The following is a 24,732-nucleotide window of genomic DNA, read 5'->3' as shown; positions in this document are numbered from 1 at the left end:
GCCTACGAAAGACACTGCAGGACCTGGCCCGTCTTGCCTCATCACACGGCATCAGGGCTGGCATACGTGCAGCTCTCTCTCCTTGAAAGTGATCCCCACGCCTTCCCCTGGGTTCCTCAAATTACAGCTCTACTGCTCAGACGCCCTCCCCAGCCCTGGGAGTCTCTTCTTTGCAGCCCTGGTCATGGAAGCAGTCTTCCTTTCACTCAGTGGCAGGTCGCTCCCTGTTTTCATTCATCATTGCAGGCCATGCCTGGCATGGGCAGGGGCAGAGCTTATAAATACTCGCTGAATGAACAAGCCTCTCAGTATACATACAGGACAAGACGACTAGCTGGATGAAGCCATTCACCTGTCACGCAGCTGATCAAGAACTGAGGTCTTTTGACTCTACCTAGCTCTTTGCATTAAACTGCCCTGATTCCCCTGTCCCCTTCTGTCCTCAGTGCAGGATTCAAAACTAATTCTGGATTCCTTCCTGGCTGCCAAGGCCAATGACTCGCTCCTACTGCAGGAACTTGGCAGAAGGCCTTTTGCGGCTTGGTAATCACCAACAGAACATCCTTTGAGAGCGTCCCCCAGCGGCATCGGGAGGTTCTGGAGAAAGCAAAACCCTCCAGTATCTTCTTTCTGGTGGTAGGCCACAAGAGTGACCTGGTGGTTGAGGGAGAGGTGATGCCGGGGGGAGGGGAGAAGCTGGCTGCCTCTTGGGGCGCTCACTACGTTGAGACCTCAACCGAAAGCAAGGGTGACATCAGCACAGCTTTCAAGCTGCTCACTCAAGAGATCTAAGAGCTGTGAAGAGAGGGGTCATGGAGCCACACCCAGGGTGGGAGGGAGTGAAAAGCAGGGTCCCACCACAGACCAAGCCTCAGGAGGCAGAGGCCCAAAGCACGGCAAGGTGGATGTATCCATGCTGGTGGCCCCTGGGTGGAACAGCTACACTCCCTGAAGCCCACGGAACCCTCACAATCCACAAGGGCTCTGCCAGGAACATAACAGGATGATGCTAGCTGCCACTGAAGGTCATGACCCTGAGGTCTCAAGGGACCTGGTTTCCTCTGCACGATGGTAAAAATACTAGGATCAGGGACACCAACAGCTGAGAACAGAGAGAAACCTGCACAGAAAGGCCTTTCCCCAAGTCTACTGCCATCCTTTCTTAGCGTCAAGGATGAACTCCAGAAGTTCCGGAAGAGCAGGTCAGGAAAGGATTTCCCCAAATCAGGAGCCTCTTCAGGATGGGGCTCATGACAGAAGGTCACCCTGCTCGATTCTATGGCAGACAATCTGGACTAAAAGTCCTACTGATGGTAAGGCCTTCCTTGGAGTAAAATAATGGAAAAGTTCCTGGGTTTTTTCCTCCATCACAGAAATGAATAATGGTGCTGCCATCTGCTGACTAGAGAGCTACATCCAGCCTTGCTTACCCTCCTCTGGCATTTCAAAGGCTGTAAGCCATGCACCCTGTGTCTTTCAATTAATAACTTCTTTATTCTGGAAAAGCAAATGAAAGTCATATTCATATAAACACTGACATTACAAAGTACAGGGAAAAGGGGGAGGGAGAAGGAAACAAAAACCTCTACAAATCCTGCTAATACTCTCTCACCAAACAAGACCATAATGCTTTTCCCCAATTCAATCACTTATATAATAAACCACAAATAACATCTTCTCTGGAAGATACACTGCTCCTCTTTGAGATGGCAGGAAAAAGGGACCGGAAGTTGGGGTAGGAGGCTTTATTCTTTTGGCAGATCCTCTCAGTCATTATAGATATTGCTGCACTGTTAATAAAAAATATATGCTTCTCTGTAAAGCATTAAAAAAAAAAAATCCAAGGATGAGATGGCTGAGGTCTCAGCTCAAGTATCTCCAAATACATTGTTGTCCATTCCCTGACCTTTCCGTGTGTTATTTCTTGGTTGTTTTCCGGATCAATGCCATTCTCTGAAAGGAGAGAGAAATAAGCAATTACACAGGTTAGAGTCAGGAACTTTCCAGGACATCCACGTGTGGCTACCAGGTAGCATGGTCTACACCACAGGCTGGACTCCTCAGGAACCTACAGGTACAGGGAAGCTCAGCAGTTCCTTCTAACTCAAGCACAGTCTGCGGGGCCCTAACACAAGTTTCCACAGGCCAGTGGACCCATTTCATTGACCAAAAGACCCCAAAAGCCCTATACTAGCAGGATGGCAAAAACAGTTAAAAGCAGAAGGTGACAGCTCCCGCCTTTTGGGGATTTAAGGGACAGGCCATCAAAACATGTGCTTTCTAGGCTTACCCCCTTCCCCTAATCTCCTTCTCTGATGATGGAAAAAATAAGGAAGAGGGCTCTGTTTTGAGCCTGTTGCCAACACGCAAAGGGAGCTGACATTCCTCACTTGATAGCCTGCAATGAAGGAAACTGACCCTAACAATTTCCACCATAACCCATCAGGGAAACATTCAGATCATGGGTTTCAAATCTTACTATTACCAGCCACTGGCCAAATTAATGACTTGCTTTGCTCACCCTTTTTGACTAAGAGATTGTTTGAACATTATGATATTGGTTGATTGATAAATAAATAAATAGGGCTGAAAAGTGGATAATTTGAGAGCCGAGCCAAATGACCATCTACTGCCTGGAGGGACTTCCTTCTGAACAACACTGCAGTCCTTCAATTCCGGCTATTGGCGGTCTCCTTGTAGGGCTTCCTCTGTGAGCTCTGTAAACATACCCACTCCAGAGATCCCAGGCTACGGAAAAGCGAGGTACACTCAGCCAGAACTGCCCGACTGTGGAACATCAAGCTTGGAAAAAGCCCACTTTTCAAATCAGAGTAGCCAGTTAAACTAAGACTTGTCAAATGGAGGCCAACATTGCTATGAGACTGACCAATGACTGGGACAGCTTGTTCCCCAGTAGAAGTGGAGACAGGTTCTCTTACTGACCCCTCAGTTCTGCAGTAAGAGGGACAGAGAACAAAGGTTAAGCTGGGGCAGAGGCCAGACGCCTGGCAGAGAAGCTTGGGTGCTACCTCCTAGCACAAGTACAGCATATTTCTGCTTTGCTTAAACTGCCCTCTAGTCGGAGGGCCCTAGATGATGTTCAAATCAGCAACAATGAAGGAAGATTTCTTTAAAGAGATGTGGAGGGGGCGAGTTCCATACAGGTTAGAAAAACCTAGAATCAACAGCTTTAAGTGGCACCCATTAGAGTTGAGAGAAAAAACTGAGACCCCATATGGGAACAAAAAAGCACCTAGGAAAAATCTGGCTGATCTCCCGTACAGCCCTGCTGCCTCTTGCCCTCTCTGACATTTGGAGGAAATGACAACCACAGTGATGGTAGCTGTGTGCATTCTCTCTGAGACACAGCTCAAGGGATCAGCTGTGGCTGGCCCGAGACTCTGAAGCCTTCTCACCTGTTTGTGAGCTTCTGTGGTGCAAGCTTTTTTGTAGGGTCGTATTTCTTCAGAGCCAAACCCTGGGATCCACATGTTCCACTGGCGTTCTGTAAGGAAGAAGCCCACACAGAGATAAGGGGACCAGGAAGGCAGTGTCAAGGTGCAGTGTGACCCTCAGACAAGGGTCAGGGAGGACTAATCTGGGCAATCAACTGTACTAATTAACAGTAACTCTGCAGAGGGGCTCTATGGGACACAAATGGGGGAATCACATATGGTACCTCCAAGGTTTTAAAGGACACTATTTGACCTTCTGGCAAAGAAATAAGAGGTAAATGCGTCAAAACTTTGAGTGTGGAGCCCTAAGGTTTCCATGCAGCTCTTCAGGAAAGGAAAGTTATTTGTTTCTTCAATAAAAAGTTATTTGTTTCTTCTGTCTTACCCCTATGCTCAAGGTAACCCCTCTCAAACTGAAAGGAGGAGTAGGAAGCGAAAGGCATTCTTTGCAATCTGGAGTTAAGAGCCAAGCCCCAGTTCTGCTGCTTCACTGTGGAGCAATATGACGTTGGTCTCAGTTTCTTCACCTTTTATATGGTAGTAACAACAGAAATAACCACCTGATAGGATGGTTGAGAGGCTTCAATGGCATAATGCAATCCCAGAGCCTGGGATAAATACATAGAGAGACAGATACAGACACAGGTATGTCCACGCCACAGCTCCATGTCCTTGTGCCACTGGATATGACCATCCCTGTAAGACTGTCACTACAAGTTATCAGAGGGCAGAGATTTGGTTTTTCCACTTTTTCAGTAACTGGCATAGCCACATGGCCCCCTAAATCCACATATAAAAGTGTACTCGACTTCCCTAGTGGCACAGTGGTTAAGAATCCACCTGCCAATGCAGGGGACACGGGTTCGAGCCCTGGTCCGGGGAGATCCCACATGCTGCAGAGCAACTAAGCCCACGTGCCACAACTACTGAGCCTGCGCTCTAGAGCCCACGAGCCTCAACTACTGAGCCCACATGCCACAACTACTGAAGCCCGCGCGCCTAGAGCTCGTGCTCAGCAACAAGAGAAGCCACCGCAATGAGAAGCCTGCGCACCGCAACGAAGAGTAGCCCCCACTTGCCGCAACTAGAGAATGCCCATACACAACAACGAAGATCCAACACAGCCCAAAAAAAAAAAAAGTGTACTGCACTTTAAGTACATCCAATATAAAAAAAAAATTATACTTACACAAGATTATTTAGGGAACAAATCTCTACTCAAAAGGAGTTACAATGGGGACTCCTTTATCATGCTCCCCTAGAGCACTGAAAACATTTGTTTTGCAAATTTGATTTGCCCCAGACAGGCACTTACTTAAAATCAAATTGAATATTAGTGGTTTTATAGTTATACTTTGTGTCTAATGCATAGCAAATATTGTGTGAATGAATGATTCATGGTTGGTTCTAGAATAATTTTATATACAGCTCTCTTCCAATATTGCTTTGAAAATAAAAATGAAACTTTCTGCTAATAATTTGTTGTCAGTACTTGAAAGTGACACTAAGATTATTCTCTGGGAATTACACTTTACAATCAACACAAAGTGGATCAGGATATGGATATGCAAAGTCACTTTAAAGAGAGTGGCTACCAGGCATGAATGCAAACATGTAAGTACGTGTAACTATATATTTAAATAAGTGTGTACAGTTGACCTTTGAACAAGGCAGGGGTCAGGGGCGCCAACCCTCCCTGCACTTGAAAATCTGCGTATAACTTATAGTCAGCCCTCCAACCATGCTGTTCCTCCATATTCACAGATTTAACCAACTGTGGATTAGGTAGTACTGCAGAATTTCCTACTGAAAAAAATCACCAATAAGTGGACCGTGTGCAGTTCAAACTCGTGTTGTTCAAGGGTTAACTGTATTTATATTTTATATAATATTAATAGAATAGCAACAACATTTAGTGAATAAAATGTGTAATAAAATGGCTGGGACAAAGCAGCATTGTGCAAAGCATTCTATGTTCATTATCTCATTTAACTTTCATATTTATGAAGAAAGATCCTGTCTCAAAAATACACATATTGAATATACTGAAGATACATTCTTGCAAGGAAACATTACATGCATAATTGACTCAGTAATTCTGAAAAGTAATTACCATGAAAAGTAATCAAATGATCTTCACTTCAGACAAATCAAATGGAACATATGTCAGGTGTAATCACAATATAAATATTCATGCACTGTATAGCATTTATGGTAATATATATGGTAACATATGTGTATGTGTAATATGTGTGTATTTACATATACACGTTTATAATAGATTCTGATTAAAATATATCGTGGGGACTTCCCTAGTAGTCCAGCGGTTAAGACTCCACACTCCCAATGCAGGGGGCCTGGGTTCAATCCCTGGTCGGGGAACTAGATCCCACATGCCACAACTCAGAGCCTGCATGCCGCAACAAAAATATACCGCATGCTGCAACTAAGACCCGGCACAGACAAATAAATAAATAAATATTTTTTAAGAAAGAAATGTTATTAAAAATATATATATATTGTGGAAATGCAAAAAAAAAATATATATATATACACATATTGAACACATATTCAAGTAAAATAGGTTAGGAGATACATAAGTTAATCAGTTTAGTAACCCTGAACATTTACATTCAATTAAACCTAAAGATAATGAACTAGTATGAATATATACTCTACAAATAAATATGCTTAATGTAAAAAAACACACAGAAATAAAGAAAGACCATGTCAATCAGAAGGGGAGGTTATTCAACTATTCAAGTATAGAAAACAGCCGGGTCAGAAGCAAACACTGGCAGTGCCCATCCCAGCCCATCCAGAAGAGAGCCATCAAGAGTTTACAGCCTCGCTGGCAAGCTTATCCTTGCTGGGCGCGGGGCAGGGAAGTTGTGGGCAGCAGGCCTAGATGGTTAACACCAGGTTCCCTAATTCCCCAAACCCTGATCCCGGGCCTCCCACATGCTGCGGAGCGGCTGGGCCCGTGAGCCATGGCCGCTGAGCCTGCGCGTCCAGAGCCTGTGCTCCACAGCAGAAGAGGCCACAACAGTGAGAGGCCTGCGTACCGCAAAAAAAAAAAAACACTCTCAGCCCCAGCCACCACCTGACTTCAATCACATGAGAGATCCTTAGCAAAGCTGCCCAGCTAAGCCCAGTCCACCCCCAGGCCCATGAATAAAATGAACAACTGTTACTGTTTTAAGCCATGTTTGTTACACAATAATAAATAATTGAAATGGCTGTCTTTTGCTATTAATATCAGCAATGTTAACCAGAAGTGTGTTATTTATCCCACCTCCACTACCAGCGCCTCCTGGAGCAGTATCTCCCTGACACTGGGAAGGAAGCTTTCAGCCATGGGCTGATCTGCACTCAATCCCTTAATATCTTCTGCCTCATTCCCTTGGCCTGACTGTCTTTGTAGTCACAGACTGTCCCCTTTCTTTTGATCACACTGCAACCAATGTAGGGGGGTAGCTTATTCATTTCCAAGTGATTACAATTATCAATGTTAGATGAGTATCTCCCAGAAAAACCCAAGCTCAAATTTAGTGTCTATTAAGTAGAACAGCAGAATACAAAATTATATGTACATTATGGATATAATGTTCTTGAGCAAAATACATCAATAAGCTAAAAACTGGAAGGAAAATACCATTATATGTATGGTAGAGATATAATAGCTACATTTACTAAGCTCTTACTTTGTGCCAGTCACTTTACGAACATAACCCATAATCCTCACAACGACCCTGTAAGGAGGGTATTATGATCCCCGCTATAGAAATAAGGAAACCAGCTCTAAGAGAAAGTAAGTACGAAGGATGAGGTGGTACAGTTAGAAAGTGGCACACCCAATGCTAGGGTTCATTCCCCCTACCATGCATGGATTTCTCTTTCCTGTTTAATGCTACTATGGCCTGAATACATAAATCCCAGAGCCCAGAAGTCTGATCCTGGCATGAAGGTTCCTGGAGGAGCAATAGTGTGGATACCTCAGGGAGAAACGAGACCACATACCTAGATGCAGCTGGACATCTTTCACCTCCAGGGTGCTAGACTTGCGATGCCGAGCAAGCTGGCACGCTGCTGTCACCACGCTCTCGATAAAATCATCAGCAATCTGCAGCAGCATCTGGGGGAAAGAAAGTGGGGGAGAGTAACCACGACACTGGCAGGGTAGGCTCCTGTTGCTTGGACAACTGTATCTGCTTGAATCACATATTCAGTCAGGTTTTCTAACAGAAGGCCTGGAATCAGCATTTGAGCGAAGGTGGGGAAGAGGAGTGAGGACCACAAGAGAAACACATTAGCTCATTAACCAGGTTGAGAGAAACTCACACCCTTCTGAGGATGTACTTTCCGTACTTTCTACCTAGCAGCGATCAACCAGCCCAACCCCTACCCTCTCCGCATCTTCTTATGAATTAGGTAGGAAAATAAATGTGAATCATTAAATCCTCACTCCCTCGTATTCTCTTAAAGCATTTTTATTTCCATTATCTCACCTAGTCCTTATAATTATCCTGTGAAAAAAATGGGGCACAGATTTTACCCTAACTCCATAGAGGAGGATGCTAAGATTCAGGGAGATTAACTTGTTCATGGCCATGTAACTATTAAGCAGCAAAACCAGGATTCAACCTCAAGGTTCTGAGTCCAAAACCTGGATTCTTTCCAGTTTATTATCAATTATTCCTAGATTGTGTGAAGAGCAAAATCAGAATTCTGAAGTTAAAAATCTACATTAAAAAAACGGAAATTTTGATCAGTGAATACCTTCCTCATGGCTTCCTCTGCTGACCAGAAAAATAAAATAAAATAAAAGTACAACCATAGTTATAAACATTCCTTGTTCTGCTGGACTATCAATGCATTGTCATCTTTCCTACAGAACCAAATGGATACCATCTAAAGGAAAGATTTCTAATTAAACATGGCAGATCAACTCTAAAAATGACCTCCTCTCCTTCCCTACACCCATTAAAATAACAACAAAGGAAAAAAACAAAAGACATATAAATCCACAAAGACAAAAAGATAGGAGAGAAAACCTTAATGGACAAGATATTCCAATAAACTTTTAAAGTAAATTTTTGTTAAAGAGGTAACAAAGGAAGAATGGGAACTGACCTAGCAGACAGAAGGTATAACACAAATGCACGCAGAGGGGACGCCAATGAGAACGAACTGATTTGCCCTTTGCAACTCCTAAGAGATCCAGGATTTGAATGTGTCATTAACCACAGAAGACTGGACTGAGGTATGGAACTAAAAACTGGACAATTGTTACATGTCTGTACAGAGTAGTCCCCCAACCCCCACACTTCAAAAGCAGCCAAGTGACTTCCCACACGTACCTGACCCAGAACACAGTGGGTTTACTCCCCAGAAAAACTGAACAGGAGTGGCTATGGATGAGAGTACACCAGACACAGCAGAGACAAGGGAAAGACACAGTCCCTTTCTCTTGCCTTGCTTCCGGGATGTTAGAAGCTAGAGATAAACCCTCCAGATAGGAGACTAAAGGATTTTTCTCTGCATATACTAAATGATTCCAGAGGAAAGACTTACAGATACTGATTAGGGAATGCCCCATTAAGAAGGTTGACTATGGACAAATTATTCTGAAGTGAAGCCAGTAGTATGCTGGAGCCAGATTAGATGAGGTCATGAAGGCCAATTACATGCATTTCTTCCCAATCCTGCATTCAGTGACAACATGTTGATAGCTTAAAATAGGGCATAGTGAGAATATTTACACCACAGAAATCAGGAAATGCTGAAAGTCAGAGTCTTTTTCTCCACAGAGCTGGTTGTTAAACATTTACCAATACATGACTGGGTGAAGACCATCAGTCAGTAAGTTCTGCTTCAAATCAGGTTTTTAGTGGCTCATTCTTTAAGAATGGATAGCCAGAATCACCAGACATTTGAAGAAAGTCTCCAACACTAAAAGGAAAATAAACAAACCAAAGGGGAAAAAAGGGACCCAGAGGAAACAAAGACAATGCAGGGAAAAGAAGAAAATGTCAAACAACGTAATTAATATCCTTAGAGAGAAAAATAAGATACTACAACTGTAAAATAAGAACAGAATGGCTTAGGGAAAAAAAAAGTCAACAAGAAAAAGTTCATGGAAATTAAAATTTTTATTATAAAAGAAAGTTAAAATTTAGAAGACAAACTAAGGAAAATCTCCCCAGCAAGTAGAATTTAGAATTACAAAGAAATGAAAAAAGAGAAAAGATAAAAAAACCTAAGAGGATCAATGCAGAAGATCCAACATCCAACCGTCATTACACACAGAAAGAAAAAAAGCAGAGAAGAAATTATCAAAAAACTAAGATTAAAAAAATGGAACCTTCATACACAGCTGGTGGGAATGTAAAAGGATGGAATGTTTTATAAAAACAGGAAGTTCCTCAAAGGAAAAACACAGAGTTACAATATGACTCACCAATTCCAGTCCTAGATATATATCCAAGAGAAATGAAAATGCATGCCCACAGAAAAACTTGTACATGAATTAAGAAAAAGAAAGAGGGGCTTCCCTGGTGGTGCAGTGGTTAGGAATCTGCCTGCCAATGCAGGGGACACGAGTTCGAGCCCTGGTCCGGTAAGATCCCACATGCCATGGAGCAACTAAGCCCCTGTGCCACAACTACTGAGCTTGCGCTCTAGAGCCCACGAGCCACAACTACTGAGCCTGCATGCCACAACTACTGAAGCCTGTGCGCCTAGAGCCCATGCTCCACAATGAGAAGCCTGCACACCACAACGAAGAGTAGCCCCCGCTCACCGCAACTAGAGAAAAGCCTGCATGAAGACCCAATGCAGGGCTTCCCTGGTGGTGCAGTGGTTGAGAGTCTGCCTGCCGATGCAGGGGACACGGGTTCGTGCCCCAGTCCGGGAGGATCCCACATGCCGCAGAGCGGCTGGGCCCGTGAGCCTTGGCTGCTGAGCCTGTGTGTCCGGAGCCTGTGCTCCGCAACAGGAGAGGCCACAGCAGTGAGAGGCCCGCGTACCACGAAAAAAAAAAAGACCCAATGCAGCCAAAAATTAAAATTAAAAAAAAAGAATATTACTTAGAAATACAGAGGAATGTTCTAGAAACAATTAAAATTGTTGAAAGTGACTGCCTGTGAGTAGCAGCCTATACCCTTTTTGACAGGCAAAAGTAGCAATGCTGTTAGGTATAAAGTGCTAGGCATTCTCCTAGGTGATTTGTATAAGTATTCATGGGACCCTGACAATAACCCTGTAGATAAATAATGTCATACCTTACCAACACAGGAGGAAGCTGAGTCTCAGAAAAGTTAACTGACCCACCGACAGAGCCAAGTCTCAAATTCAGACTTGTCTGCCTCTATAATCTGTGCTCTTAATGGCTATTCTATACTATTTCTCAGGGACACAGTCTCTAGGGTACCCAATCCCAACTTACCTCCTCCACATCTTCATCCAGTTGCTCATTAGGATCCACTTCTCTTACTAAGTCTTGTAATTTCTTCTTGGTCAATACCTAAAGTTAATTGGGAGAACATTTTTTTCAGCCAAGTAGCAAAGAAACAAACACCTCATTACCCTATAATGAAAGGCTATCAATTTGTTGGGTTTGGTTTCTACTTTCCAAAGAATTATCAGTCTGGCTTACTTGGTGCTATTACTACAAGACTATAGTCTCAAGACAGAAGTAGCCTAGGAAAAGGCAGAAAGAGCAATATGGAAGAGAGGCCAACATCTGTCAGGTAGTTTTAGTAAACTCTACATTAATTTGCAATTTTCTGACCACCACAAGTTGTACAGTGCCCCTGCTGCCTTTGGACAAGCTCTTCTACCCTTCTTCCTACCTGCTCAGCTCACAGTGCCTCCTTTCTGATGCTCTCCCAGCCCACCCAGGTGAAAGCAACCACTTCCTCCTTTGGCCTCCACTGTACCCTGTGTACCCTTCTATCATTGTGTACATTTATAAACTTGCCTGTTTCTGACTTAATAGGCTGAAGGCTCCTTGAGGGCAGGGAACACGTGTTCATCTCTGTATAACTAAATATCGATATTTGTGAAAGTATGTACAACTATGATCCCTCTTTCATAAAGGAAATGTTATACCACATATATATGCCACTAAATAAGGATCAAAAGACATACACTAAAATGCTAACCATAGTTATTTTGGGGTGGTGGTAGAATTTGGGGCTATTATTCTTTCTCTTTTTCCAAAGTTTCACGATAAGCATTGCATGACATTGGAAATAAGGAAAAAATAATAATTTTTAAAATAAATATTTGTTAATAATGTCTCAGATCTATCCATTCAACCATCACTTAATTCAAGCCTTTGCCACATATCTTGATTTACTGCAAAAGTCTTAGACTTGCTGTTCCTCCCAGTCTGCCCCCTTTCCTACCTTTCTTGTCCCCTTACTGTCAAGTTAATCCTCCTAAGATATACAACTTTTATTATGTTACTTTCAAGCTTATTAAATATTTGCAAAGATTGTTTATTGACTAAAAGTTCCAACGGAAACTGACTAGCATAGGCCTAGTATGTTCTGCCGTAATCCTACCTATACAATTTTATCTCCTGCTCTTCTCCAACACCACACCCATCATGGGTTGGTCTCCTGAATACCTGCCCAACCCTTCCCATTCATCATTGCTAGTTCCTCCCCCATTCTCTTGAACTGTTGTCTCCTCATCCTATTCTACCCAGCCTACAAGGCCCAAGTCAAGAGAGTATACTTATTTCTTATGGCTCTGGAGGACAGAATCAGGATCATGGGTAGAAAGAGGGGGTCAGATTTTAGAATCACTGCAGAAAATAAAGGCAGCAGCTAGATGAACTAGGAGAAAAGACTGGAGGCAAGAGTACTTTTATTACAGGAATAATGAATAATGAATCCATTAATTATTTAACTATTTTATTTTATTTAACAAGTATATAGCATATATATTTATATATAAAAACCTGTCACAGGCAAGCTGTTGTGTCAGTGCATGTATATATGGATGTATGTATATGTATATGCATACACACACTTAAATACTACAAAGTAAAAACTGATAAATGTACATGATATTTCGATAAAGAACTTGAGAAGTCTGAGCGGAAGAGGCAGCAGCTGAGATGGACATCTCTCAGAGTGTTATTGCTTCAAAGAACAGATAAGAGGTGCCCACAGAGAACAAAAAGCGGATGATACCTGATTGTTTTCAGGGCTGAGACGCCCTCCTGTCCCAGGAGTGCCTGGGATCTTTACCACTGTAGTGCTATTGGCCATGGAGCCTTGTGGAGGGGTGCTAGCTGGTTCCGGTTTTATTGATGAGAAATTGGACAGGTTGATTAGGGCTGAGGGGCCAAACTGGTTCATAATCTGCCGCGCTTTGGACTTCAGCTCATAGAGCTTATCGAGATCTTGTTTCTTTTTGGAGCTATGAGGACCAAGGCCAATCAACTGTAGAAGAAAAACAAGAGAATTAGCTCTGGAAGTACATGTAATAAAGGATGAGTTTTAAAAGTAAAATTCTATGAGGCCTGTCAGACTTTGAAGGGTCTTCATTTGATACCTGCACATTGAAAATGGAGGGAATGAAGAATGTTCATTGCTCTCACCTGATATTTAGAAACCATCTCTTCTCCAAAAGCTAAATAAAATAGTCTACACAAGTGAAATAAAGAAGTAAATGAAATGAGGAATCTTATGTACAAAAATAAACTAGAATGAGCAAGACATTTTTGAAGACTTTGTAAAAATAGAATACTTGGTTAATTGTAAAAATAGAATACTTGGTTAAGTACTACATGCATTATTTTTGAACATCAAATAATGCTAAACTCAAATAAATCATGGCACAATCACATACTTGAAACCTAGTCACAAAACTTCAGAAAACAGATTAGTTCATTTTGGTGTTTCAAAACATGCTTAAGTCTATGTCAGGGCCTAATAAACACAGTTTTTAGCAATTGTTAAAAGTAAGCTCTTCACTGTCATCAAGGGCAAATTTTCTCTGAGTGTTAGCAATCTTTAAATACATGCAGAGTCCCTAGGCTGGAGTAGCCAAGACTTCTAAATTTTAGAGCCATGAGGCTGACTCCGTGGACATCAGCTTTGGTGTCATCAAGATCAGAAGCACATTCAGGAAGTTCCACCCACAGTGACCTCAAGGAGCTTACTTACAGCTATCTGAGTGTCTAGATCTTTAATTACATCAGCAACGGCTGTGAGCCCGGTGAAACGAGAGGCAGCCATTTTCAAAAACTACCTGTAAATGAACAACTGGCATCAAGCACCACCCTTGCCACAGAACCATTTCAGTTGCATGGCCTGCACATCTTCAATGACCAGAATGCAGGCAAACTGACTGTGGAGAACATTTCCTTATTCCAACTGGGCACCAAGAAAAACATCTCCATTTCTTTCATATACAACTTTTAAAATTAATGATGACAATAGTAACATTAAGACTCTCTTCCAATAAAATGAATGTACTATTGTTAGAGATAAGCTAGCAGCATATGAAATACTTTATTGGCCAAAACTGTGGAATTTGAACCTGCAAGAATCATGGCAATGTTTTCAGAACTTGATAAAGCTTAGCAACCTGAATGAGTATCTGTATCTTGCCCCTACTGCTGAGTTCCTCTCCAACAAATTGTCTAACTCTCTAATACAAGAAATCATCTTCTCCTGGTTTACCCTTAATAAAAGCAACTAACTACGCACTGGTTAAATGATCAAGAGAAACTTGTTGGCCAAGAGCCCGCTGAGGGGGGCAGCACAGCATCAGGATTACTTTTTTTAAAAACCATATGTGGTCCACATCTCCTTTTCCCTTACCCACAAATCTTACCAATGGAAGAAATGGGAAAGGAAAAGATTATTAACATGGTAACAGTTGCCCTAATGTTATAAAAGCAAACTATTTTCCCAGATCAAGTCCTATGAAAAAGCCTTATTAAAGATTATCAGTATTGGGCTTCCCTGGTGGCGCAGTGGTTGAGAGTCCGCCTGCCGATGCAGGGGACATGGGTTCGTGCCCCGGTCCGGGAAGATCCCACATACCGCGGAGCGGCTGGGCCGGTGAGCCATGGCCGCTGAGCCTGCGTGTCCGGAGCCTGTGCTCCGCAACGGGAGAGGCCACAACAGTGAGAGGCCCGCGTACACACACACACAAAAAAGATTATCAGTATGAACATAAGCCACCACAATGAGAAACCCACGCACTGCAATGAAGAGTAGTCCCTGCTCGCCACAACTAGAGAAAGCCCGTGCGCACCAATGAAGACCCAATGCAGCCAAAAATACATAAATAAATTTATAAGAAAATAAATAAAATAAAATTTAAACAGTTGATCAATCTGGAATGGAGGGAGTAATATACTCCTCCTTTCACACACTCCTCCATTCCAGATGGATCAGATATTTAAATTTTAAATATAAAATCATTTACTAGATAAAATATAGAATATCTTTATTTTTTATTTATTATTTTTTTAAATTTATTTTTGGCTGTGTTGGGTCTTCGTTGCTGCATGCAGGCTTTCTCCTGTTGTGGAGCATGGGCCCTAGGGCACACGGGCTTCAGTACTTGTGGCACGTGGGCTCAGTAGTTGTGGCTCACGGGCTCTAGAGCGCAGGCTCAGCATTGTGGTGCACGGGCTTAGTTGCTCCGCGGCATGTGGGATTTTCCTGGACCAGGGATCAAACCAATGTCCCCTGCATTGGCAGGTGCATTCTTAAGCACTGCACCACCAGGGAAGTCCCTATTTTTTTAAAGATTTATTTAGTATTTATTTATTTAATTTATTTTTGGCTGCATTGGGTCTTCGTTGTGGCACACGGGATCTTCGTTGAGGCGTGTGGGATCTTTCCTTGTGGTGTGTGGGCTTCTCTCTAGCTGTGGCATGTGGGTTTTCTCTTCTCTAGTTGTGGTGCGCAGGCTCCAGGGCGCATGGGCTCTGTAGTTAGTGGCATGCAGGCTCTAGTTGAGGCGCACGAGCTCAGTAGTTGTGGCATGCGGGCTTAGTTGTCCTGCAGCATGTGGGATCTTCGTTCCCTGCCCAGGGATCAAACCCGTGTCCCCTGCAGCATAAGGTGGATTCTTTACCACTGGACCACCAGGGAAGTCCCTAGAATATCTTTAAAAAATATTCAGAAACCTAAACTTAACACTTTATACAAAAATTAACTCAAAATGGATCACAGACTTAAATGTAAAATGTACAACTATAAAACTTTTAGGAAAAAACAGGAGAAAATCTTTGGGCTCTAGCTAGGCAAACCAAAAGCATGATCTGATCAATAAAAGGAAAAACTGATAAATTGGCCCTCATCAAATTTTAAAAGCTTTCTCTGTGAAAGCCCATGTAGAAAGGATGAAAAGACAAGCTACAGACTAGAAGAAACTACATACCCAAAAAAAGACAAACTACATATCCAACAAAAGACTAGTATCTAGAATGCATTAAGAACTCTCAAAACTCAATAGTTAAAAAAAATTAATTCAATTAGAAAGTGGACAAAAGACACACCAGACATTTCACCAAGGAGGATACACAGATAGCAAATAAGCAAATTGAAAGACGTTCAATCAAAAAAATTAGTCATTAAAGAAAAGCAAATTAAAACTACAATGAGATATAACTACACAACTATCAGAATAGCTAAAATAAAAAATAGTGACAACACCAAATGCTCACGAGGATGCAGAGAAATTGGATCACTCACACACTGCTAGTGGGAATGTAAATGGTATAGCTACTCTGTAAAACAGTTTGCAGTTTCTTAAAAATCTAAGCATGTACTGTCACAGAGGAGCCTAAAAAGACATGAAGACTAAATGGAAAAACTAAGATCTGAATAAACTATGGACTTCAGTTAATAGTAATGTATCAGGGACTTCCCTGGTGGTCCAGTGGTTAAGAATCCACCTTCCAATGCAGGGGCCCTGGGTTTCGATCTGTGATCAGGGAAGTAGGATCCCACATGCTGCAGGGCAACTAAGCCCACGCATCGCAACTACTGAGCCTGCGTACCATAACTAGAGAGCTCGTGCACTGCAACTACTGAGTCTGCATGCTCTGGAGCTCGCGTGCCACAACTAAAGAGAAGTCTGTGCGCACAATGAAAGATCCTGCACGCCGCAACGAAAGATCCCGCGTGCCACAACTAAGACCTGATGCAGCCAAAGATAAAATAAATAAATAAATATTAAAAATAATAATGATAATAATAATTTATCAAACGTGGTTAATTAGTTGTAATGAACATACTATACTAATGTAAGATGTTAATAATGGAGAAACTGGGTGCAGGGTATATGGGAACCCTGTACTATCTTCCCAAATTTCCTGTAAATCTAACACTGCTATCTCAGCAGGTTAAATAAATAAATAAATGGATTTTAAAAACTGCTCTAGGAAAGAGTTTATTTAAAAAAATGAAAAAAGGAAAAAGAAGACCAAATCACGAATACACAAAACAACAGGAATGAATCTTAAAATATTTAGGTGAAAAATAAGCCAGTCTCAAAAGAATACATACTATATGATTCCATTTATATGAAATTTTAATATCTAATGATCTAAAAACAAATCTCTAGTGACAGATGGGACAGAGATTGACTGCACAGGGGCAGGTTGGAAGTTTCTGAGGTGATATAAACATTCTATACCTTAAGTGGGGGAATGCTTACACAGCTGCTATATTTATCAAAACTCACAGAACTATATGTTTACAATGTATACATTTTATTGTATGCAAATTATACCTCAATAAAGTGGATTTGGGAAAAAAGAAAAAACACACAACTACTGTATGACCCAGCGACTGCAATCCTAGGCATTTATCCTAGAGAAATGAAAACTTATGTTTACACAAAAACCTGTACACGAATGCTCATAGCTTTATTTGCAATAATCAAAAACTGTAATCAATTCAGATGTCCCTTAATAGGTAAATCATTAAACAAACTGTGGTATATCCACACCATGGAATACTACTCAGCAAGAAAAAGAAATGAACTACTGATATGCACAACTTGGATGAACTTCCAGAGAATTATGCTGAGCAAAAGCCAATTCAAAAAGAGTCCATATTGGGGCCTCCCTGGTGGTGCAGTGGTTAAGAATCCGCCTGCCAATGCAGGGGACAGGGGTTCGAGCCCTGGTCCAGGAAGATCCCACATGCCGCAGAGCAACTAAGCCTGTGTGCCACAACTACTGAGCCTGCGCTCTAGAGCCTGCAAGACACAACTACTGAAGCCCACGTGTCTAGAGCTGGTGCTCCGCAACAAGAGAAGCCACTGCAATTAGAAGCCCGTGCACTGCAACAAAGAGTAGCCCCCGCTCGCTGCAACTAGAGAAAACCCATGCGCAGCAACGAAGACCCAACGCAGCCAAAAATAATAAATAAATAAAAGAGTCCATATTGTATGACTCCAGTTATGTAACATTTTTGTTTTCCTTTTTTTAAAAATTAATTAACTAATTAATTAGGTTGCACCAGGTCTTAGTTGCGGCACACAGGCTCCTTAGTTGCAGCACGTGGGCTCCATAGTTGTGGCAGGCAGGCTCCTTAGTTGTGGCATGCGAACTCTTAGTTGCAACATGCATGTGGGATCTAATTCCCTAACCAGGGATCGAACCCGGGCCCCCTGCTTTGGGAGTGTGAAGTCTTATCCACTGCACCACCAGGGAAGTCCCCTATATAACATTTTTAAAATGGCAAATTTTACAAACAGAAGACAGATTAGTGAGGTTGTCAGGGACTGGGTGGGAGGGAGGGAGGTGTGGTTATAAAAGGCAATATGAGGGGCGCTTGTGATGGAATTGTTCAATATCTTGATAGTGATGATGGATAAATGAACCTATAAAAAGTGATGAAATTGTATAGGACTTAGTACTCATACACATATAAGCAAACAAGTGCAAGTAAAACGGGAAATCTGAATAAGATTGTTGGGTTGTATCAATGTTGATATCCTGCTTCTCAAATTATACAACAGTTTTGCAAATGTTACCGTTGGGGGAAACTGGTGGTGCAAAGTGCAAGGGATCTCTGTATTATTTCTTTTTTTTTTTGCGGTACGCGGGCCTCTCACTGCTGTGGCCTCTCCCGTTGCAGAGCACAGGCTCCAGACGCACAGCCTCAGCGGCAATGGCTCACGGGACTAGCCGCTCCGCAGCATGTGGGATCTTCCTGGACCGAGGCACGAACCCGTGTCCCCTGCATCGGCAGGTGGACTCTCAACCACTGCGTCACCAGGGAAGCCCTGTATTATTTCTTACAGATTCATATAAATCTACAGTTATCTCAATTTTTAAAAATTGGAAAAACAATATTCTCAAGAATAAATAATACCCTTCTAAGGATGACTTTACAAAGCTCAGGAGCCATAAAAGAAAAGAGTAATATGTTTAATTACACAAACATAAAAATGTCTGCATGGCAAAAAACATAACAAACAAAGTTAAAGGACAAAAGACAAACTAGCGAAAATATATGCAAGATATATCAAAGGACTAATTTCTTTTATATATAAAAAATAACTACAAATCATTAAGTACCAACTACCCAATAGAAATATTGTGAAGGGCTTCCCTGGTGGCGCAGTGGTTGAGAGTGTGCCTGCCGATGCAGGGGACACGGGTTCGTGCCCCGGTCCGGGAAGATCCCACATGCCACGGAGCGGCTGGGCCCGTGAGCCATGGCTGCTGAGCCTGCGCGTCTGGAGCCTGTGCTCCGCAACGGGAGAGGCCGCAACAATGAGAGGCCCGTGTACCGCAAAAAAAAAAAAAAAAAAGAAATTCAAATGGTTCTTAAAATAATGAAGTGATCCTTATTCTCATTCATAATAAAAATGCAAATTAAAACTACAACGTACTATTTATTCCCCATTTGGCAATGATGAAAAAGTTTTATAGGGACTTCCCTGGTGGTCCAGTGGCTAAGCCTCCACACTCCCAATGCAGGGGGCCTGGGTTCGATCCCTGGTCAGGGAACTAGATCCCACATGCTGCAACTAAGAGTTTTTCTTTTTTTTTTAACATCTTTGTTGGAGTATAATTGCTTTACAATGGTGGTTGCAACTAAGAGTTTGCATGCTGCGACAAAGATGCCGCATGCCGCAACTAAGACCTGGCACAGCCAAATAAAAAAATAAAAAATAAAATAAAATAAATAGTTTTATACATACTGTGTTTGAAAATTTTATGGAGCAATAATCATTTCATAAGTTGCTGGAGTGGGGGAATATAAATTAGTTACAGGTCTCTATAAAGAGCTACTTGGCTGTGTCTACCAAAATAAGAAAAGCATATATTGTTTTAATCCCATAGTTCTATTTTTAGCAATTTATATTATAATTGAACTTGTATGTGAATAGAATACTATACATACAAGGAATTTCAACCTAAATGTCCATCAAAAGTGATATAGTTAAATAAACTACAATATAACTATATAATGTAATAGACTGAAAAAGAATGAGACTCATGAAAATATTATGCTAAGTGAAAGAAACCAGTCACAAAAGACTACATATTGTAGGATTCCATTTATATGAAATGTCCAGAATAGACAAATCTATAGAGACAAAAAGTAGATTAGTGGTTGCTAGGGCTGAGGAGTGGGGGAGAGGAATAGGGACTGACTTCTAATGTTTATGGAGTTTCTTTTAGGAGTGACAAAAATAATCTAGAATAGATTGTGGTGATGGTTGCACAATCCTGTTTGTAGCAAAAAACCACTGAACTGTATACTTTAAAATGATGAATTGTATAGTATGTGAATGTCTCAATAAACCTGTTTCTAAAAAATGAGGAAGCTCATGAAATGACCTTCAAGATACCCTGTTCATTTAAAATGCAAGGTTCAGAATAGTGAGGATAGGGACTTCCCTGGTGGCGCAGTGGTTAAGAATCTGCCTGGGGCTTCTCTGGTGGCGCAGTGGTTGAGAGTCCACCTGCCGATGCAGGGGACACGGGTTCGTGCCCCGGTCCGGTAGGATCCCACATGCCACGGAGCCACTGGGCCCATGAGCCATGACCGCTGAGCCTGTGCGTCCGGAGCCTGTGCTCCGCAACGGGAGAGGCCACAACAGTGAGAGGGCCGCGTACCGCAAAAAAAAAAAAAAAAAGACACATAATTACAAATGTATAAATTATTCCTGGAAAGATACATAAGAAGCTGAAAACAATGGTTGTCTTGAGGGGGATAGGAGAATGGTAGTACCTGGGGTGGTCCATGGGACCAAGGTGCGAGACTTATCTTTCATTGTATACCCCAAATTCTGTAATATGTGCATATGTAACCTATGAAAAAAATTAAAATAAACTACTATCTGGTTTGTTTCCACTGAAGAAATAGGTAATACTGACCCCTGTTTTTAAAATATAACAAAAAATATAGCAGTAGCAACAAAAATAAACCTTGACCTTTATTTCACACCTTATACAAAATATCAATAAATTAAAAACTGATCACAGACTTAAATGTGAAAATGTAAAACTATAAAACTTTTAGAAAACGTACGAGAAAATCTCCCTGACTTTGGGTCAGACAGAGTTTTTAGATACAACACCAAAAGCACAATCCACAAAAGAAAGAAATTGATAAAGTGGACTTAATCACAAAATAAAACTTCTGCCCTGCAAATGAAAACAAAAGACAAGTCTGAGACTAAGAGAGAATATTTACAAATCACGCATCTGACAACTTGTATCCAGGATATATATATAAAAGACTCTCAAAATTCAATAAGAAAACAACTCAATTAAAAAAATGGGTAAAAGATCTGAACTGATCCTTCAGCAAAGATTTACAGATGGAAAATAAACACATGAAAAGATGCCCAATATCATTATTCATTAGGGAAATGCAAAATAAAACCACAATGAGATACCACTAAGTACCTATTAAAATAACTAAAATTAAAAATAATATAGGGCTTCCCTGGTGGCGCAGTAGTTGAGAGTCCACCTGCCGATGCAGGGGACACGGGTTCGCGCCCTGGTCCGGGAAGATCCCACATGCCGCGGAGCAGCTGGGCCCGTGAGCCATGGCCGCTGAGCCTGCGTGTCCGGAGCCTGTGCTCCGCAACGGGAGAGGCCATAACAGTAAGAGGCCCACGTACCGCAAAATAAATAAATAAATAAATAAATAAATAAAATAAAATTAAGTCCATATATACAGATTTCAAAGTTTGTCTTCTGCCTCCAAAACACCTGTGTCACAGTGCAGGCTATAAACACTGCTGATGTACTACCTCCAAAGCACTTTGGGGCTTTCCACAAACACCTTTGGTCAAAAGTAGTATGTTCTATGTTCACATCAACTTTAACACAATGATCTTCTGATCAGGTACTTACTTAGAAATCCTATTCTAATAATTCAATTGATGCTAGAGCCACAAATGAGTGAAATAAGTAGTACAATTTGCAAATGTCGATGAGGATAACTCAGGAATAAACTATTATTAATTAAACCATCAAGTATTTTGAAATGGTGGTACGGTCATGTTTTACCTCATAATTTGGTGTAAGTTTTGACCACTTGCATTTAGTATAGGCACTTGCAAACAGTTTAGGCAAACCCACTGGGAACAAAGTTATTGCAGTTTCCCCAATCATCTAGTTCATGTTACAATAATTGTAAAGTTAATCCAATTTAAGCCCCTGTTCTTCAAATTGGTCCTTCTTGGCCTCCTAAATTTAAAATTAAATATGTCTTACTCCAATGTGAGGGAAAGTTCTATTCAGGTCCCATTTTTCTATCTTGAATATCTATGCTTCTTTAAAACACAGGAATTCAGTTCTCTTCAAATACTACACTATATAAATACCCTAATAAGTTATAGTACTTGATAGTAAGAGGAGTCTTTAGGAGGAGGGAGTGCTTTCATTCAACGCCATGCTTTGTCTAACTATTACCTCTATTTTGCTGATGAGCAAGCTGAGACATGGCGAGGAATCCACTTAGAAAAACAGAAAAAAGTTTTAGTCAAACACATAACTGGGTTTGACTGTGGCTGAGCCACTTAGTAGCATGGGATTTCAGGCAAGGCACTTAACCCTTCTGCACTGATTTCCTTACCTGTACAATGGGACTAACAATATCTAACTTGTGCGGCTGTAAGTGATAATTAAATGATTTAATATTTGAAAAGTGCTTATGATGATATCTGGTTAGACTTTTTTTTTATTGGAATAAAATTGCTTCACAATGTTGTGTTAGTTTCTGCTGTATAATGAAGTGAATCAGTATTTGTATACCTATATCCCCTCCCTCTTGGACCTCCCTCCCCCCTCCCCTCCCATAGTCTGAGTAAGTTTCAGTAAAAGATATTACTGAAGAATGAAAGTGACTGGTCCAAGTTTCTCCACCATCCTTATCTAAAAGCAGCCATCTTCCCTAAATGCTTATGCTAAAAATAAAGGGTACATTTTACTTATTTGTGACTTTCTAAATGACTTACTATATTGTTGAGGGGGAAGGAGCTTCATTTAAAAGTTTCCTAACTCGTAAGTGACATTCATTGTATCAATGTCAATACAGTTAACAAGACCCAAAATAAAATACTAGAATTTGTAAAAACTTCCCTCTTGAGTTTGAAGTTAGAGCAAAGATTCTAGAAGCATGTTTTCAAGGAATATTAACCAAGCATCTCCTATCTACTATGCAGAGCAGGGTACTGTATCAAAATCATGATCTAATCAATCATTGCCTCACTGTAATCCTAAACCTTCTTTGGACTTTAGCCTCCTTATATGTAAAATACGAGTTTAAAAAAGATTATCTTTCCGGGTCCTTCCATCTCTGCCATCCTCGTTTTTTGAGATGCAGAGATCTGTGCTCGGAGTTGGATGGAATGGGATTTAAAGCACTTATCAAGTATATAGCTGAGTTCAAACTGCTTCAACTTTACAGCAGTGCTTCGCCAGAACGAAGCAGAAAACGAAGATGCTTCCAAGTGGGCTTCCTAGATTGTATCCGACACAAGATAAGTCTGCCAAAAGCCAAGTAGGCAGCGCAAAGGAGTCGTCTTTCCCTGAACACATCCTTTACCACCCTCGGTTCACCCAATATGAGAAAAAAAAAAAAAAAAGGATCACTATATTTTTTCCGAACTCTCTCCCTTTCCCTTGGAGGCTGATCTCCTCACATCCATTGCCCCTTATAGTCTCCGCTTTTAGGAGCCAGTGTCCTCACAGCCCTGTTCCCTCAGGTACTTCGGAGTCTCCAAGCCCCGATCCCGTCCCCACAGAAGCCCGTCTTCACTGCCCGCTCCTGTTCTTCCCAAACCCAAGTGTTCTCTTACTGCTCCTGCCTCTCAGGAACCTAAATCTTCGCCGCCCTGTTTCTGAATCCTTAGAAACCTGGGTCTTCACTGTCCCGCTCCTACCGCTTAGCAGCCCAAGTCCTCACGGCTCCGCTTTTACCTCTCAGGAGCCCGTGGCTTCACGCCCCGTTCTCTTCCGACCCTCTCCTCTTCGGAGCACTGGTCCTCACAATCCTGTCCCTCTCAGCCCACTTTCCCTCGGGTGCCGGCTAACTCCGTCCCCTTTCCCTAAGTCCCGCCTGGAGCCCAGGTCCCCACAGCCGCGTCTTCTCCGAGCCCCGAGCTCCTCAGTCCCGTCCCAAGAGCCCGATTCCTAACAGCCCCGTCTCCTCCACAATCTGGCTCTTGAAACACTGACCACTGTGGGTCTGGGTCCTGACTCCCTCCTCCCACTCTTCTTCCTTAACTGCCAGGGCCCAAGACTCACAGGCAGCAGCGTCTATCTCCCCATGATATGCGGAGACTGCCCCAGTGAAGCGCTCGTCTCAGCAGCCGGTCCGACTGCTCGGCCCTCCCCGAGTACTTCCGGCACCGCTCCCCGCCTCCAACCCGGAAACGCGCGGCTCTTCCGGCCGGCGGGCGCGCGCCTGGCTTGCACAGGCGCGGACCGCCCTCCGACACGTGGTCGATATTCATCGCTGTCGGTCAGCTCTGGCAGTTGGGCTTTTTCCTGTTTGGTAGTGTGAGCAAGCTCTGCGCCTTCTACCCGGCGTTACGAACCCAGCGCTAGCTATTTCTCCCCAAAATAGCCTGTTGTATATATTGCTAGCGTGACCGGTAACACGCCCTCGGATGGCCTAGAGGTCGCCATTTTTGGTTAGTGTCTTTGTCGTGATATGAGGACGGTAATATCTCCTGGGACCAACATTCCATAGATATCCTATTGGACCCCAACAGGAAAAACCTGGGGACAAGAGAGACCGGTTGTGGT

The 24,732-nt window shown here is 42.2% G+C and overlaps 1 protein-coding gene across 3 annotated transcripts; it reads right to left on the bottom strand.

Moving 5' to 3' along the window:
• Positions 1–1,470: 1,470 nt before the first annotated feature.
• Positions 1,471–24,332, bottom strand: TAF12 (TATA-box binding protein associated factor 12). Of its 3 annotated transcripts, none has more exons than XM_027109429.1 (6): positions 24,229–24,332; positions 12,662–12,913; positions 10,903–10,980; positions 7,476–7,590; positions 3,417–3,505; positions 1,471–1,953 (listed from the first exon to the last, which is right to left on the bottom strand). In XM_027109429.1, the coding sequence occupies exons 2-6, from the start codon at positions 12,827–12,829 to the stop codon at positions 1,918–1,920; spliced, it is 486 nt and encodes a 161-aa protein (XP_026965230.1). In that variant the 5' UTR covers positions 12,830–12,913; positions 24,229–24,332; the 3' UTR covers positions 1,471–1,917. The 3 variants fall into 3 exon arrangements, with proteins under 3 accessions (XP_026965230.1, XP_026965231.1, XP_026965229.1); XM_027109430.1 differs by having other exon boundaries at positions 23,902–24,329; XM_027109428.1 differs by lacking the exon at positions 24,229–24,332 and adding an exon at positions 13,640–13,699.
• Positions 24,333–24,732: the final 400 nt, after the last annotated feature.

The sequence above is a fragment of the Aethalodelphis obliquidens genome, unplaced genomic scaffold, assembly GCF_003676395.1.
Source record: "Aethalodelphis obliquidens isolate GAN/ISIS:26980383/991018 unplaced genomic scaffold, ASM367639v1 scaffold9, whole genome shotgun sequence".
Taxonomy (NCBI): Eukaryota; Metazoa; Chordata; class Mammalia; order Artiodactyla; family Delphinidae; genus Aethalodelphis; species Aethalodelphis obliquidens.
This window is presented reverse-complemented; position numbering and strand designations above follow the sequence as displayed.

What these genes read in the sequence shown, in the direction of transcription:
- TAF12 (XM_027109429.1), bottom strand. Translation starts at nt 12,829, where the DNA reads ATGAACCAGTTTGGCCCCTCAGCCCTAATCAACCTGTCCAATTTCTCA. An exon ending in TCAGCCCTGAAAACAATCAG is followed by an intron (nt 10,981 to 12,661) that starts GTATCATCCGCT and finishes AATTAACTTTAG; the next exon opens with GTATTGACCAAGAAGAAATT. An exon ending in TGGATGAAGATGTGGAGGAG is followed by an intron (nt 7,591 to 10,902) that starts GTAAGTTGGGAT and finishes TCTTTCCCCCAG; the next exon opens with ATGCTGCTGCAGATTGCTGA.